Source organism: Pan troglodytes, chromosome 8 (assembly GCF_028858775.2).
Source record: "Pan troglodytes isolate AG18354 chromosome 8, NHGRI_mPanTro3-v2.0_pri, whole genome shotgun sequence".
In the NCBI taxonomy this organism is placed as follows: domain Eukaryota; kingdom Metazoa; phylum Chordata; class Mammalia; order Primates; family Hominidae; genus Pan; species Pan troglodytes.
This window is the reverse complement of record NC_072406.2, coordinates 26554684-26571994: the sequence shown is the minus strand read 5'-3', so window position 1 is coordinate 26571994 and position 17311 is coordinate 26554684. Positions and strand designations below refer to the sequence as shown.

General features: G+C 47.4%; 1 protein-coding gene across 15 annotated transcripts in view; it reads left to right on the top strand.

The window, feature by feature from the left end:
* FRMD4A (FERM domain containing 4A) overlaps positions 1–17311 on the top strand; it is a 688079-nt gene that overhangs the window by 632678 nt on the left and 38090 nt on the right. For 10 of the 15 annotated variants that reach the window (XM_054660740.2, XM_054660742.2, XM_054660739.2 and 7 more), the window contains 2 exons: positions 7204–7345; positions 7725–7760. In XM_054660740.2, coding sequence (XP_054516715.1) covers positions 7204–7345; positions 7725–7760 — 178 coding nt within the window. The remainder of the gene's footprint in view (positions 1–7203; positions 7346–7724; positions 7761–17311) is intronic. The other 5 variants (XM_063781409.1, XM_054660743.2, XM_016962679.4 and 2 more) reach the window with 1 other exon arrangement.

The following is a 17311-nucleotide window of genomic DNA, read 5'->3' as shown; positions in this document are numbered from 1 at the left end:
CGGGTCCATAGCTTGCACAGGTACAGGCTTGCCTCTTAGGGCTACAGATGGGAGGGATGAGACTAGCTCTTCAAGAGGGCACATTCCATGCATCTTGGTCCAGGGGGCTCCGACCACCATCAGAGCCGCTCAAGCCGCTGACTGCAGCCAGGTAGGCCCCTTTTGAGGAATTCCCACTGTGCTTTTGGCCCTCGGGAGAATCCTCTAGCAGCGTGAAGGCAAGCCCTTTTTGGTGTTTAAACAGTGGTATACTATCTTCCTTTTGAAAAGAAAAAAGGAATCTTTCTCAACGAATAGACACCACCTAACTGTTTAGGGTAATTGCTGTGAAAACCCTCAGGCGGTTCCAACTGCCAAGTCCATTTTTTTTTTTAATGCAAAACTGGAAACGTTAAAAAAAAAAAAAAAGGCAACTACCCTGTTTCCCTAAGGTAGACCTAGAGCCTGGGGCCTTGGTAAACAGACTTCCTCCAAGGAGGTGTCACCACCCCCGACTCTGGGCTCGCAGCTGCGTTTTCTGGTGGGTGAGAGGATGACGTCTCCTTGGTTCACACAGGGCTTATATCAACACTCTGCCCCCTCTTCCTCCAGCCCTGTCTCCCCAGACTCCCCTGTCAGCCCTCCACAAGCCACTCCCATTCATTCTCCCTCAGGGGAAGAGCCCTGCCAAGATGGCCCTGCAGCTTCTCTCAAGATCCTGCTGGCTTGGGCTGGGGGAATACAGACTGAGGTCACCCTGGGCCCCTGGGCTAGTGGTTTCTAGCACTTACGGAGGATTTCCCTCCATCGCATGAGTTCTTGGGAGAAGGTGGCAAGATGCTCCACTTACTGGGCACAAGAGTCACTGAATCGGTGCCCTCTAGGGTTCTTTCTCTTTTGCCATCTTATCCATATTTTAAGGGGTTTCTCTTTTTCTGGGGAAGAGGAGAGTGAGCGAATTGGGGGTCAAGGGGGAGGTGATAAGAGAAAGAAAAGAGGACAGGGCTGGGCACAGTGGCTCACATCTGTAGTCTCAGCGCTTCGGGAGGCCAAGGCAGGAGGATCACTTGAGCTCAGGAATTCCAGACCAGCCTGGGCAACATAGTGAGACCCCCGTCTCTACTAAAAGAAAAAAAAAAGAAGAAAAGAGGACAGGAAGAAATGAAACAATCCCTTTAGTCATAATTCAGTTTTAAATTGGGGTCTGTCCCCTGCAGCCGTCATTTTCTCCTTTGTAAAATATTTTGTCCTCTACTTTCTGACCCCCTTTTTGGTCATTTTCTGGGATGAATGTGTGCAGGACGGAGAATTTCTGTTGTTAGGAATAATGACAGTATTCTCCGCAGCTCTCCTGGCAGTGATGGGTCCTAGTCCTAGCGCAGGAATTTGAAGCTCGATTAGATCAAAAGAAATGGGGCCAAAGTGTTTTTGACTCATGCTCGATATTGACACAGTGGGTGGGTGTCAGGGTTTTGCTGTCCAGGGGCAACAGTTGGAGGTCGACACCTGAGAACGTTAATTTCACCCTCTGTGGTTGGGTGATGGATGGTGGGGGTTAGGGGATTGGGCAATGCTCCTGAACCCCACTGCCAATTCCCCTTGAGGGCAGACCCCCCATGCACTGTACCACAGTGTGGAAAGAGGAAAAGGTGTATCTCGCCCTGAGGATAGCACAGCATTGGCTGTTCAAGCTCCTCCTCTCTGCGCCGGTTTTTGCATAGGCGGTCTCTTGAGCATCTCAAGAAGCTTGTTCTTATGGCTTTCCCGCTGCACCTGGGAAGATGGGCTCATTCTGCAGTTGGCAAGCCTTGTTATTGAACAGGCTAACAGGTCAACTCACTGACACAGCAAGTACATCTCAAAAGGAAATTATTGGCCGGCCACCATGGCTCACGTCTGTAATCTCAGTACTTTGGGAAGCCGAGGAGAGCAGATCACTTGAGGTCAGGAGTTCGAGACCAGCCTGGCAAACATGGGGAAACCCAGTCTTTACTAAAAATACAAAAAAAAAAAAAAAAAAAAAAAACAGTAGCCAAGCATCGTGGCAGGCATCTGTAATCTCAGCTACTAGGGAGGCTGAGGGAGAAGAATTGCTTGAACCCAGGAGGCAGAGGTTGCAGTGAGCTGAGATCACACCACTGCACTCCAGCCTGGTTGACAGAGTGAGACTCCATCTCAGAAAAAAAAAAAAAAAAAAAGATTATTGTAGATAACTTAGTAACAAGACATGTCTTTTAGGAGGTAAAACCAAATGCCCATAGCATTAGGAATGTTTCAGCTGTCCCTTTTGTAAAAGTAACCCTTGGGGACTGAAGAAAATGCCCACGCTCCCAGGAGGAGAAGGAGAACATTTCCCAGGAAGCCTGGCATGCTCACAGATGTCCTAGAGCCCTCACACTTCTCACAGGAACCAGTTCCCCAGCCTGCAGTGACAGGTGAGGATCACAACCCTCTATGTGGGAATTGGAGGCCTCTGTTTTCCAGCTCTGGGACCCCGGGTGGGTCTTTCATCCTTGGTGTTTTGCTTTCCCCAATTGTCAGCAAAGGAAATTCCTGACCTCAATTAGTGATTGGTCAAATGGCACCACGTTTGTGAAATTGCTTGAGGAAATACGTGCCATCTTTTACTAATGTCATAGTTAATCTAGCATACTATCGCTGGCCAACACTTGCATGAAGTTTAAATTCTCTAAAAGGCCCGCAAATTAAATCAGAGATGATGACATACCCTTTGGGAATTACATTACAACACCTTTCTGTTTCCGGAATGTTCTTTATAGAACAGCGATGTGATTCATCTCTGATGGGCAGCACTACCTCTGGGTGAGTGATGGCCGACAGGGCTGGGACAGAGAGCTTCATAATATTTCTAGGCAGCCAGTTCTGGCTGGCATCCTGGCCACTGCTCACACTCTACTGTACTGGGACATGCCAACCATTCCTTTCTCTGAAGAGCTTCAGCAAAGCCCAGGCCTCCCAAATGATGTTTATCAACCCGAGAGAGACAAGTGAGGTCTAGTGGTTTGAGTCAGCAAGGGTGGGGAGCCATGAGGGTTCAGGTGCTCCCCTGACACTCGGTTTTTTTCTTCTTTCAGGGTCACTGTGCAAATCATTTAAGGAAATCTCTCCTTCTTTCTCTCTGCCTGTCTCTCCCTCCCTCCCTCTCTCCCTCCCTGCATCAGCTCTCCATGCATATACATCAAGAAACCATTCTACCATCTAAGACAGGGCGGGGGGAGGCTGTGCTGGTTGGTTATTTGTAGCTCCTTCAGAATGAGAAGCTGCACATGCACCAATTATAATTGGTAACTTCTATGCTGACCCCAGAGATCAGAAATGTTGTCTGCTAGATCCCAGCAGCCTCTGAAGCCCAGAGCCAAGGAACGTCTTAGAGACTTTGCAGGAAAATATTTGAAAGTTCAAAATGTTTAGAGTCGACATTAGACACTTTTCCCTCTGAACTCAGAGTGGGGACTTCTTGAATTGGCCCCCAATCCAAACATCTTTCCTTCTTCCTAATCTTTTTTTTTCTCTCCCTGATGCAGTTCTCCATTTCATTTAGGGTCAAAGGCAGAGTCAAAGGGGGACAGGGACATTGAAGCTTTGTTCCCACAATATCAGTCAGAAGACTGAGTCACGTGTATCAGGCAAGACTCCCAGACCAAAATGTTCCAGAGTCTGGGGACTCCTTAAGGTCAGCCCAGAGACCTGACTTTGCAAAGAGAGACTCTCCCCGACAATGCCCATGGTCCTCCTGGTCCTCTCTCCACCGAGTCTGTTAGGTCGCTGTGATATTTCCATTCTGGAAAGAATCCCGGCCGGGCGCAGTGGCTCATGCCTGTAATCGCAGCACTTGGGAGGCTGAGTCGGGCAGATCACCTAAGATCAGGGGTTTGACACCAGCCTGGCCAACATGACAAAACCCCGTATCTACTAAAAATAGCCGGGCGTGGTGGCCCACACGTGTAGTCCCAGCTACTCAGGAGGCTGAGGCAGGAGAATTGCTTGAACCCAGGAGGCAGAGGTTGCAGTGAGCTGAGATCGTGCCACCGCACTCCCCCAGCCTAGACAACAGTGTGAAACTCTGTCTCAAAAAAAAAAAAAAAAAATCCAGTAGTTTGCTAAAGCTTCCATAAGGCTTCCAGGAATCTAGTCTCCTTTAGGAAAGATGCCTTTTGATCTCATATTTTTGTTTTAAGAATGATGTGTGGCAAGAGTTCTGGTATGACAAGGGGGATAAGTTTTTCATGTGATTAATGAGGTCCCCAAAATATCTGGTTGGGCCATCAATCTAACCTCAGTTAGCAAATTACAGCCAGGCCCTAATGTAGATCCTATTCTTATTACGATGGCCTTTACATAAATTATCTACTTTAGTTATCACAACTCTAGGATGTGGGTTTTAAGACCTCCATTTTACAAACATGTATCTGAGAATCAGGAAGGTGAAGGGTCAAAGTCCGATAGTGATTCACTGGGAAGAGCCAAGATTCTAAGTCAGGTCTTTTTTTTTAGACAGAGTCTCACTCTAGCACCCAGCCTGGAATGAGATCAGGCAGTGGCGTGATCTCAGCTCACTGCAACCTCCGCCTCCCGGGTTCAAGCAATTCTCCTGCCTCAGCCTCCAGAGTAACTGGGACTACAGGCTTGTGCCATCACACAAGTCTAATTTTTGTATTTTTAGTAGAGACAGGGTTTTGCCATGTTAGCCAGGCTGTTCTCAAATACCTGGCCTCAAGTGATCCACCCACCTCGGCCTCCCAAAGTGCTGGGATGGACAGGCTTGAGCCACCATGCCCAGCTCTAATTCAGGTCATTCTGACTTCAGAGCCCAGACCCTTCACCCAGCACTGAATTGGTCTAGGCCTTCGTGAGTTATTGTTACATCACCGTTTGGGAGTGGGCTACTTTTTATTAAAACCTGGGTCTCCATAACAGAGCGATGTAGAAAGAAAGGAAGTCATGGGTTGTACTCGCCATGCTTGCTTAGAGGGTAAAACTCAACCAGATGGGCGCAAATGATAGGCTGTGTCAAAATGAAATAAAAGGCCCTTTTCCTTCCTTCTGCGGCAAGCCAAAATCCTTCGAGGGCCTGGCAGCCAGGATTGTTTTATGAACAAGGAAATTCGCCTGAGGAAGTCGACTTCAGTCTGAATGCAAGGAAAAAAGTTGAGGTTAGGAAGGAAGCATAAGTCGAGGAAAGGCCCACGGGGTAGGGAGGAGGAGGAGGAGGAAGACAGTTCACACCAGGTGAAGAAAACAAGCGCCATGCCTCAGTGTTTCCTCCGGCCCGCGGACTTCCATCGTGTTAACATGAAGTCGGAAGTTGTTGTCCTTGCCAGTGTGGACAGCAACATCGAGGGCAGAGGAAGGGCAGAGCTGCAGGCATTCAGACAGCCCTGGCTGGACAGTAAGGGCCCCCGGGCACGGAAGGAAGGCTGTACACAGGGCATCCAGGAGTGGTGGGTCCACACCCCTCCATGGCCTTCGCCACCACCCCCATGCCTGCTTTCTCCTGTGTGGGAAAGACCTTGGGTTCCACAGGCCAGGCAGGAAGCTACAATGGTGAACCTCGCCCAGCCCGTGTGTGTGCTGTAGACAGTGGCCACAGAAAGGACAGATGAGCAAGTGACCGTTTCTAGTTGTTTTCACCAAGTTCTGTGTACTGGCAAAGACTGTTGCCTTCAGCACACTCACAAAAAGTTGATTTCCTGAAGAAGAAAACAAGCAAACATTGGACACACGTGTGGGAAATGCAAACACATTGTCACTACCGAAGGTAGAAACTGGAGCAGATACCTTATAAAAACCACTGCTTTAGCCAGGCGCGGTGGCTCACGCCTGTAATCCCAGCACTTTGGGAGGCTGCAGCAGGCGGATCACCTGAGGTCAGGAGTTTGAGACCAGCCTGGCCAACATGGCAAAACCCCCGTCTCTACTAAAAATACAAAAATTAGCTGGGCGTGGTGGTGGACACCTGTAATCCCCACTACTCAGGAGGCTAAGGCAGGAAAACCACTTCAACCCAGGAGGCAGAGGTTGCAGAGAGTCAAGACTGGGCCACTGCACTCCAGCCTGGGTGACTGAGACTCTGTCTCAAAAAAAAAAAAAAAAAAAATTTTTTTTGAAAAACCACTGCTTTTAGGAATGTCAATGTGAACACAGACTTTTTTTCTAATTATTCTTACCTGCTGTGACTTTTAACCAAATAGAGCCAATCAACGTGGATTAAAGGGAGTGTCCTTTGAACCATAATAGGAAGACTAGGGCAACATGTACTTAGGTATCAAAATACAAGCAAAGCACCGTGTCAGACGTTCATTGGTGGGACCCCAGAATCCAAATGAGCAGTTTTTCCACAATCATGCACCCTGTGATTGCAGGTCTAGAGATCTGTCATTGTCATTTCTTTTTTTTTTTAAGAGACAAGGTCTCACTTTGTTGCCCAGGCTGGGGTGCAATGGTGCAATCACAGCTCACTGCAGCCTCCAACTCCTGGGCTCAAGCAATCCTCTTGTCTCAGCCTCCCCAGTAGCTGGGACTACAGGCATGCACTACCACACCTGGCTAATTTTTTTGTATAGATGGGATCTTGCTATGATGCCCAAGCTGGAGAACCACTGTCACTTCTTCATCAGCTAAACTTTCCATGACCACATGGCAAACTATTTAAGAGGTTTAAATCTCTTAGGTCTTTCACAGCACTGAAAATCATTTTCTCCTCCTTGTTTAAGCACGAAATAATTATAACCACAGTGTTTGTTGAGAGCTGTGTGCCAGGCAGATAAGGAGGAAGAGGGGAGGACAGGGGAGTTGGGAGGGGAGGAACACCCTTCCCACACTTTCTCTCCTTTGACCCGAACCAACCCCTGGGTGGTGAGTGGCATCTACCGTGTTTTGTGGCTGGGAATAATAAAGCTCAATGAGATTAAGTCACTTTTCCTAAATCAGGACATTCTCTTAAGCACAAAGCAGTGCAGCCTACAGAATCGGAGGCTTAGAACATCCTCCATTGATGCAGCTCTTGAGCTGCCTCTGCTCTTCGCAGAGAGTGTCGGTGATTAATGATTAGGCCAAGGGATGCAAACAAAAATGCTGCACATTAGTCAGGGAGATAAGTCCCTTTGCGGAATGTCAAGACGGTGAGCAGGGGCAGGCGAGGGATGACTGTCCTTTCCGCAAGGTGAGCGTCACTTCTTTGACCTGCTTCCCTTTCCATTCCAGTCCAAAATCCATGCAGCACGCAGCCTGAGTGAGATCGCCATCGACCTGACCGAGACGGGGACGCTGAAGACCTCGAAGCTGGCCAACATGGGCAGCAAGGGGAAGATCATCAGCGGCAGCAGCGGCAGCCTGCTGTCTTCAGGTAGGCAGAGGCCAGCTGGAGGGATGCCCCCCGAGCATGGCTGGGACCCCAGAGGGGACCAGGAAGGTGGGGAGAGCTGCAGCTGGGGAGACTGCAGGGCAAGCTGCCCCAAAGCTGGCTTTGCTTTCCAGACCAAGGTTGGGATCCAAATGCGAATCTGAGAAAACTGCTCCCAGGAATCAAATAGTGGAAGGGAAAAAAAAAAAAAAAAGCATCAGTAGAACCACGCAGTGCAAGAAGGCCTGGTGGTCACACTTAAGTGTCTTCAGGTACCCCCCAGAGCGTTTCACAATGCCAGTGGCAAGCTGTCGGGAATGTCAGGTCCAAGGGTGAAAAGTGGAATCCGCTCATGTGCCCACTTGTGTGTTGTGAATTTCAGGATCTGGTGCCAGGAGACACTGCATTCTACTCCCAGGTGGGTTTCTCCAGCTTTTAAAAATGCGGAATACTCTCTCCATCGTGTCACAGGGCGTGATCTCTCCATTCAGTGCCTTTTGAAATGGCGAGTCAGAGATCTGGTGCCGTCGTCCGCTTCCGCCAGCCTTGGCCAAGTCATTTTGTCTTTTGATGTTGGGAGGGACAGAGGAGTTCCAAGGTCCTGGATCTGACTGACTTAAAGAGGGGGGTGTCATTTACTGAAATGGCAGGAGGAGGAGTGGGTTTGAAAGAAGCAGAGAGGAAGGGAGGCAGCCGTGGTTTGGAAATGTTAGAAAAGGGCATTGTGGCCGGGCACGGTGGCTCACACCTCTAATCCCAGCACTGTGGGAGGCCGAGGCTGGAGAATCACTTGAGGCCAAGGAGTTTAAGACCAGCCTGGGCAATATAATGAGACCCCGTCTCTACCAAAAAAAAAAAAAAAATTAGCCAGGTGTGGTGGCACAGCACCTGTAGTCCCAGCTACTTGGGAGGCTGAGTAGGGAGGATCACTGAACCCTGGAGGTTGAGGCTGCAGTGAGCAGTGACTGCACTGCCCTCCAACCTGGGTGACAGAGCAAGACCCTGTCTCAAAAAACAAAAAAAGAAAAGTGGAACATGAGAAAAAAACCTGATTGATGTAGGAACCGTGCAGCTGTCTCTGAGCCATGCAAAGAAGGCAAGAAATCTTCCCTGGTAATTTATATTACTATATATAGTGGCTGTAAACAATAACGAAAAGGAAAAGACAGGAGAGGAAGAGGAGCTAAAAATTGTCTCGTTAGCTTCTGGGCTGGTGTGATCCAATCATAGCCAGGAAAAATTTAAAGGACCAGAGAGGGGACAGACATCCTTCCTGGACTGAGAGGCGAGGTTACTGTTCTGGTGAGTGGAGCGTTAAGTTGAAGGCCCATCCTTGGACAGGCTGAGGCCCTCCGGGGACCTTAGCAGTGTGTTCACATGGTCATGTGTTTTTATAAAATCTGTGAACATAATACGTTTTGTATTTTTCTTCAGTAGAACCGCTAAAGGCCAGTGTGGTGGCTCAGGCCTGTAATCTCAGCACTTTGGGAGGCCGAGGCAGGTGGATCACCTGAGGTCAGGAGTTGGAGACCAGTCTGGCCAACACAGTGAAACCGCATCTCTACTAAAAATACAAAAATTAGCCGAGTGTGGTGGTGCACACCTATAATCCCACTACTTGGCAGGCTGAGGCAGGAGAATCACTTGAACTCAGGAGGCAGAGGTTGCAGTGAGCAGAGATCGTGCCAGTGCACTCCAGCCTGGGCAACAGAGCAAGACTCTGTCTCAAAAAAAAAAAAAAAAAAAAAGCCGCTAAAATTTTATAAGCTTCAAGCCCCATAAACCTAGATCTGCCTCTGCCACATCACCTGGGGTCCATTGTCAACCCCTCCCTGCCTTAAGTTCTTCGAAAATATTTCATCCAAAAAAATGGGGTCAATGCTCATTCTTTCTGAAGCTTGGGAGTTGGCCATGAAGACTGCAGAGAATGTTGTCTTCAAGGATCAAAGAGAATGAAATTCAAAGCCCAAGACCCCTACCTCGAATTACAGCCGCTCCCAGTCTCCTGCTGAATGACCTAGAGCAGAGTCAGAGCCAACACCTTGTTTGTGTTTTAAACACAACCTACAATCGCGTTTTTTCCTAACCCTGTGAAAACCCAGTGTCAGATTAGAGAGGCTGCATCTATCAGCCCACCTTCCCCCTTAGCATAGGGAATCTGGCTGACTTCAGCTTGGATTCTTGAAGCTCAGTGGTTCTCAAACTTCGGCATGCATCGAAACCACTTGGAGGGCTTGTCAAAACCCCTCTCAGAGCTCCTGATTCTGTAGGTCTGGGGAGAGCCTGAGAATTTACACCTCTAACAAGTTTCCAAGTGAGGCTGATGCTGCTGGTCTAGTCACTTTAATTGGAGAGACTCTCTTGTTGCTGAGGAAGAGACAAGCTTGGGGTGGGTGGGTTGCTCAGGATCATAGAACCCAGGTGTGCCCAGTTTTAAGCCCGTGTCCTGGTCCATCTGCACGGGCCCCCTTGTATCTGGCAGACTCCAGGGGGCACCAAGGCAACAATTTACCTTAATAGCAGCTATAGATGAGGCTGTGAACAGGAGCCCCAAACCTCCTGAGATGAAATTGACATCATGCACCATCAGAAATGAAATCTGGCTGGGCGCGGTGGCTCACGCCTGTAATCCCAGCACTTTGGGAGGCCAAGGCAGGCGGATCGTTTGAGGCCAGGAGTTTGAGACCAGCCTAGCTAACATGGTGAAAGCCCATCTCTACTAAAAATACAAAACTTAGCCAGGCATGGTGGTGCACACCTGTAATCCCAGTTATTTTTGAGGCTGAGGCAGGAGAATCACTTGAACTCAGGAGGCGGAGGTTGCAGTGAGCTAAGATGATGCTACTGTACTCCAGCCTGAGCGGCAGAGTGAGACTGTGTCTCTCTCACACACACACAGAAATGAAATCCAAGCGTCTTTAAGACTTAAAAGCAGTACATCTCTATGACTCCCCACAGGCTGGACTTTGCTAATCAATCTGGTGGGCTAGAAGAGAAATCCTAAGAAAACCTTCCTGCTTAATCCATCTGTACACCTAATAGATAAGCATCGGTATACCAATACAATGAAGCGATCTTCAAATGCTTTATCATTCAGTGCTGGGGCCCCAGGCTGAGGTGATTAGGAGTTACTAGTAGCAGCTGGGGCCACTTGCAGAGCGTATCCCATTGTCAGCTTCAGTGCCCTCAGCCCTTTCTGCAGCTGCACAGCTGAGCAAGAAGAAACCCTGGTGAGAAGGTGAGAAAGCCCCATGACTCAACCCGAGGGCAGGTCCCACTCTTACCAGCCCTGCAAGTTTGAGCCTGAAAAACATCCTTTAGTGCCAGGGTGGAGGCTCCTTGGGGTGCCCCACACCCACCTCCTGTGACTTAGGAGGGCCAAGACAGTGGGGGGACGCACTGCAAACAGGAAACATTCCATCAGGGAACAAAGGGAATTTCTAGCACCCCTAGATCTTGTTCTCCCTCCCGCTGGGATGGCTGACGGCTGCCTGTGTTTCCTTGCACCAGGAGGATAAAGCTTTCCCGTGATGAAAGCATTAGCAGCGCCATCTGGAAGGGGCTGATTCCACATCCCTTGCAATGGGGAAATCTAGCCTTGGCCTGAAGATCTAGGCGGCTGGCTCATCTCCATCCCTTTCTTCCTGCCTTTCTGCCCTCTTGCCTAGAATGTGTTCCCACAAAGGGGACAAGCCCCGCTGCTTGCAATTCCAGGAGAGCTCTGATTGTTAATACTCTTATTACACTTGCCGGATTTTATTTTCTGACGTTCATTCAGAAAAGGTGATACATATAACCCAGTGTCCAGTTGGGTCAACTGTTATCTCTCTTTCACCTCCTTGTTAGATAGTGTCTAATAATTGTTCCTTAAAAGCATTTTGAGAAACTAGTTTCCATTTCAGAATTTTCTAATGCTTGCCCAGTACCCAACACCCACTAGGTGTTTGATGCACAGTTATTGAAATTAAATTAAATTGTGAAGGATACTAATAAGACTCCTGCATGTGCTGTGCTTTAGGAATATTCACCCCAGCACAGTGGCTCATGCCTATTCGGGAGGGTAGAGGTTTGGGGCGGTGGGGAGGATCACTTGAAGCCAGGAGTTCCAGACCAGCCTTGGCAACATAGCAAGACACCATCTGTACCAAAAAAAAAAAAAAAAATCTTCTTAATATAGCTGGACATGGTTGGTGCATGCTTGTATTTCCCACTACTTGGGAGGCTGAGGCTGGAGGATCACGTGAGCCCAGGAGTTCAAGGCTGTAGTGAGCTATGATGGTATCACTATACTAACAGCCTAGGTGACAGAGTGAGACCCTGTCTCTTAAAAGAAAAAAAAAAAAGAAGAATCTTCTATGTTCTTAGAGTGTATGGTACCTTGGGCCTTGCTGATATCGCCCATAGGATCTGCCTCCAGCATTTTTTTTCCCAAATTATATTGTAAACCTTTGTCACACTGGTATGAGACCTTTAAAGTTTGTGTCACGTCAGTGTCCTGCAGTAGTATCCATCTTGTCGTCTTTCAATTATTCTCTGACCCTCATCTAAACCCAAATCATGGTGTGTCTGAGCCATGTCACAACACTGTAAGATTTCTGTGGTATAAACATTTCTGCTAGCTTCCAACTCTGCCAGGTACTATACACAGCATTTTACAAAGTTATAGCCCCCCACCACCCCCCGCGCAAAGAGTTTGTGTACTGCTCATTGATTTTAAAAAAAGATGTAAAATGTTTCTAAACTATTAGTAACTTTGAAGGTGGTTTGCCTGTTGAAGGACGCATAATTACCTTTAAAATTACTGAAGTCTAGGACTTGGTATCTGAGGCCTCAGATGCTGAAGAAATGAAGAATGTCATTGATACCTATTAAAGAAGCCAGGCCAGGTGCAATGGCCCAGGCCTGTAATCCCAGCACTTTGGGAGGCCAAGGCAGGCAGGAGTTCGAGACTAGCCTGGCCAACATGATGAAATCCAGTCTCTACCAAAAATACAAAAATTAGCTAGGTGTGTAATTACACACCTGTAATCCCAGATACTTGGGAGGCTGAGGCAGGAGAGTTACTTGAGCCTAGCTAGGAGGCAGAGGTTGCAGTGAGCTGAAATTACACCACTGCATTCCAGCCTGCGAGACAGAGCGAGACTCTGTCTCTAAAATAAGTAAATAAATAAAAAAGTCAATATCCATACCTACCAATGCGCTGAGCCACGGATTAGCATTTCAAATAAAAAAGTCAACATAGTTGACTGTAGATTTTGCTTCATTTTTATTTTTTAAACCCAAGATCCATCAACAGATTCTTTTTTTTAATAGTAAATTTTTTAATTTTTTTATTATTATACTTTAAGTTTTAGGGTACATGTGCACAAGGTGCAGGTTTGTTATATACGTATACATGTGCCATGTTGGTGTGCTGTACCCATTAACTCGTCATTTAGTATTAGGTATATCTCCTAATGCTATCCCTCCCCCTGCCCCCCACCCCACAACAGTCCCCAGTGTGTGATGTTCCCCTTCCTGTGTCCAAGTGTTCTCATTGTTCAATTCCCACCTATGAGTGAGAACATGTGGTGTTTGGTTTCTTGTCCTTGCAATAGTTTGCTGAGAATGATGGTTTCCAGTTTCATCCATGTCCCTACAAAGGACATGAACTCATCATTTTTTATGGCTGCATAGTATTCCATGGTGTATATGTGCCACATTTTCTTAATCCAGTCTATCGTTGTTGGACATTTAGGTTGGTTCCAAGTCTTTGCTATTGCCGTCACCAGATTCTTGACAGTCCTGCTCATCACACTGCAGATGACTCAATGGCAGATGATTTCAACATAGTTAAAGTGATTGGTTAAGGCTTGAGACCAGGACCCTGAATCCCACAGTAGTGATACACAGAGCTGTCCCCTGTGAGACCCCATAGACCTGTATTTAAGTGGAGGCCCTTAGAGGTGGTGAACCATCTGAATCAGAGCTGTAAGCCTGTGTTGGAAGAAAAGGAATGAAATTCTCACCTCCCCATGCAGCACTGAGTGGCATTCAGATGGGAGGAAGGTCGTGGAACCTGCGTCCTGAATCCATTTGTGCAGGGGCTCAGTGCCTCTGTTATTGACCACTGGAGGGGGAGCAGGCAGGGTGCATTGGATTCACTCTGCCCTGTGACAGCCCGGTGATTGCTTCCACATTTGTAGCTGCGTCTCTCTGTTGCTTTCGCTCCTAAGTCTTCAGGTAACACATTTCCAGAAAGTTCAGGTACAGTTTGAGAGAACAACTATGAATTCAAACCATCTGGTTAAGACATGTTCAGGGTCTTTTTAAAAAAGAATCCAAAATCCATGTTGAAAGAATTTGAATGGGTTTATTCCTTCCTTCCCATCTCATATTACTTGAAATTCCAGAAAATGTTGGAGGGGAGAAAAAAGGGAATAACAACAACAAAGCAACAATAACTGGGTGTATCGTTGTAGGTGAAGACACACAGCCCATTCATAGCTTGTCTGAAAGAGACACAGCCTGAGATTTGTTCTAAGTGTTGTTTTGGGGATTTGCCATCAGAGAACAGCTCATTCATTCATTCATTTTGTTTTTTGAGATGGAGTCTTGCTCTGTCGCCCAGGCTGGAGTGCAGTGGCATGATCTCGGCTCACTGCAACCTCTTCCTCCCGGGTTCTCTGCGATTCTCCTGCCTCAGCCTCCTGAGCAGCTGGGACTACAGTTGCCCACCACCACATTTGGCTAATTTTTGTATTTTTAGTAGAGATGGGGTTTCATGATGTTGGCCAGGATGGTCTCGAACTCTTGAGCTCCAGTGAGCTGCCTGCCTCGGCCTCCCAACATGCTGGGATTACAGGCTTGAGCCACCACACCTGGCCAAGCCATCAGAGAACAGTTCCGATTTCAATGGGAGTTAGGAGAGTTAGTTTTTGTTCTCAGGCTTTTTAAGGAAAATAGCACAAACCCACTTAGGAAATACCCAGTGTGCTGCAGGGACGTGTGGCTTGTTGTATTAACCACTGAAATGAAAAAATGGGACTGCAGCGTTTCTTAAATGAGATGATGAGGCTGATCTTGGCTTCTTGACTAGAAGTCTAGGGCCATAAACGACCCATTCTCTGTAAAACTAAGGGATGTGTTGTGTTTTCAAGTAGGAATTTGGCTGTGTGATTACTGAGATGGCCATTGAGTCATCTGCAGTGTGATCAGCAAGATTGCAAAGAATCTGGTGATGGATCTTGGGTTTAAAAAACGAGAAATGAAACAAAACTTGCAGTCTGTCATTGTACCCTGGCTCTGACACTTTCTCTTCTGGGAGAAAACAGGCTGTGCTAAACATGGGCCTGGCATTGCCTGGGATCCGTCCACATTCAGTCCTCAGCTGTTGACACACTCCCATTCTCTGAATGCTAGCACTTCCTCCCATTGTTAAGGAGTTTATTAATAACTAATGTAACAATGAGAGTGCCAGCTATCTGACATCTCTCCAAACAGAGAGGGGAGCTGATAGGCTCTGTCAGCGTCATGATGGCGGCTGTGTTCAGCTCAAAATTCACTGCCTTGCGCTGATATAAATCACACGACGTTTTTCGGTTTTGTCTTCATCCCTTCTCTTTTGTGTCCTTCCTCCTTCTCCTCCCTGTATCTCTGTTCCTGGCCTTTTAAAGTCCTCCATTACCCATGGCCTGTGGCCTCTCCTTTTAGGTCTAACAATGGACAGGATTCCAGGGGCCTTAATTTTGGTCATAGCCTCTGCTCTGCCCCAGGGCGCAGCCAAAGTCGGATTGTGCCAGGGTTTGTTTATGCTGGACCGTGTGCCCAGGGAGAGCTGCGAAATCTCTTTCTGGGGAATGGATGGTTCTGGACATGTTTGAGCAGGACTGGCCTGAGTCAAAATTGAGAGGGAGACAGAGTCGTTATCCCTTTCTGTTCTTATTTTGGGGGAAATAAAAACAAAGTCATTTACACAGCTATATTTATCCCCTGAGGTGTTACTAATAAAGGAGTATTTGCCCACTAAAGGGAACCAGGACCAAATGACAACGTATAACCTAAATGAATGACTTTCCAATGATAACTATTTTTTGAGACAGGGTCTCGCTCTGTCGCCCTGAGTGCAGTGGCGCAGTGCTAGCTCACTCCAGCCTCAAACTCCTGGGCTTAAGCGATCCTCCTGCCTCAGCCTCCTGACTGGGTAGGACTGTGATGAAATTTTAAATACTAAAAAGAGATATAACTATCACTTCCCACGAGCGTTTCTCTGTTCCCATTTAGGGCCAGCCCTCTGTTGCAGTGCTCCTTTGCTGGGAGCACAGAATGAGGATGACTGAAATTCACAGTTAACCTGCAAACGTTGGTATTGCAATAGCCTAACAAGCTTGGAGCCAGAAGATAGATCAGCTCCCTCATTTCACAGCCTAAGAAATGGAAACTGTAGGATTTACAAACCATAGTTTCAGCTGGGTATTTTACTGGATGCTGCTAATTTTTTTAAATGAACGTTCAGTTATTTTTTTCCATTCTCCTCTCTCTCTGTTAAATTACATTTGCACTCTTCACCAAGTGCCAGTGAGCCATGGAATCTAGCCAGAAAGCAAAGCTCTTCCAGAGACTCCCAGCCACCATCAAAAGGTGCTTGCTTTTCAAAGAGCTTCAATTTCAATGCTCTCTGAAATGAACTATTTTATTTCTAAAATTTCTAAGCCTGATGAAAAGTTCTCCAAGCATGCATTTTTTCATGTTAAAAATCACATCCAATTCTCTATAACAGTCCCCAGAGATGACACGTTTATCCTGCAGTCTGCAATGTGGCATTATTTCCCGTGGTCTCCTGGGACATCTTTTATGTAAGGAATTCATCACTGAGGATTTGTCAAGGAAATAAATATCTTTTTATCATAAAGAAGAATTCTAACCTTTTCCTCATATTTATTCCTGGGATGTCTGCCAAAACTTTTCCTTACAGCTTTTACCGATCTGCTGGGAATATACCGCCTTCTTCATTTTTTTTTTTTTCTCTAAGGTCTAAAGAGACGGATTGTCGTTTCCCTTCTTTAGTTCTAGAACAACCGATTCCTTTCTTCTTTGGAGCACTGTTTGCTTCGAAGTTTCCCCTCCTTCCAGAGAGGAAAGCACCCCTTCTCTGTCTTCTGAAATCAGTGGCTGGTCATCAATATCCCCTCTGTGTCAAAAACAGATGAGCCACGCGTGGCTCCTGACAACGTCCTCCTGGCAGAATGTGCGCTCATATCCGGTGCTGAGTCGCCCAGGGTCTTCTGAACAATTGGAGCATTTCTGGCTCGCGGCTGAATGAGGCTGAACGAGGCTGTCCTTCCATGTGTCTGCCGGCCGGGAGGAGAGCTGCTGTTTGTGCTGCTGGCGTTCCCTCCACATCCGCTCCTCCACACCCAGCTGTCCCCGGCTGGAGTCTGGAGTTCCCCGGCTGGAAGCTGGGAAACCCACAGTGACACAGGCAGTGTCTCCAGGGTCTCAAACAATGTTCATAGCATCGGGAAGTTCACTCCAAAGATTTCCAAATGCCCCTGAAAATGACTTTCTGACTTGGCGTGAGTAACTCCATCTCTCTCTCTGCTTGGATGGGAATTGTCTTTTTAGGGTCAGCCCTGTTTGTCTTCCTCGTTGGCCAGATTATTAGTGAACTAGTTCAATGAAAATCCTTTGGATTAGGATTGAAATGTGCTCATAACGTCGCCAAAAACAACAGATTCTATCTTTAGTATCATTCAAGTAGATCATTTCCTCCCGATAACTGGGAGGAAAGATTTTTTGCTGGAGAACTGACCTGATGACACTGTTTTCCTGACAATAATTCAGAGGCAGGCTTAACCTTCTCAGAGAGGCAATAAAAAAGTCACCCAGCTGGGTGCAGTGGCTCACGCCTGTAATCCCAGCACTTTGGGAGTCAAGGCGGGCAGATCACTTGAGGTCAGCAGTTGGAGACCAGCCTGGCTAACATGGTGA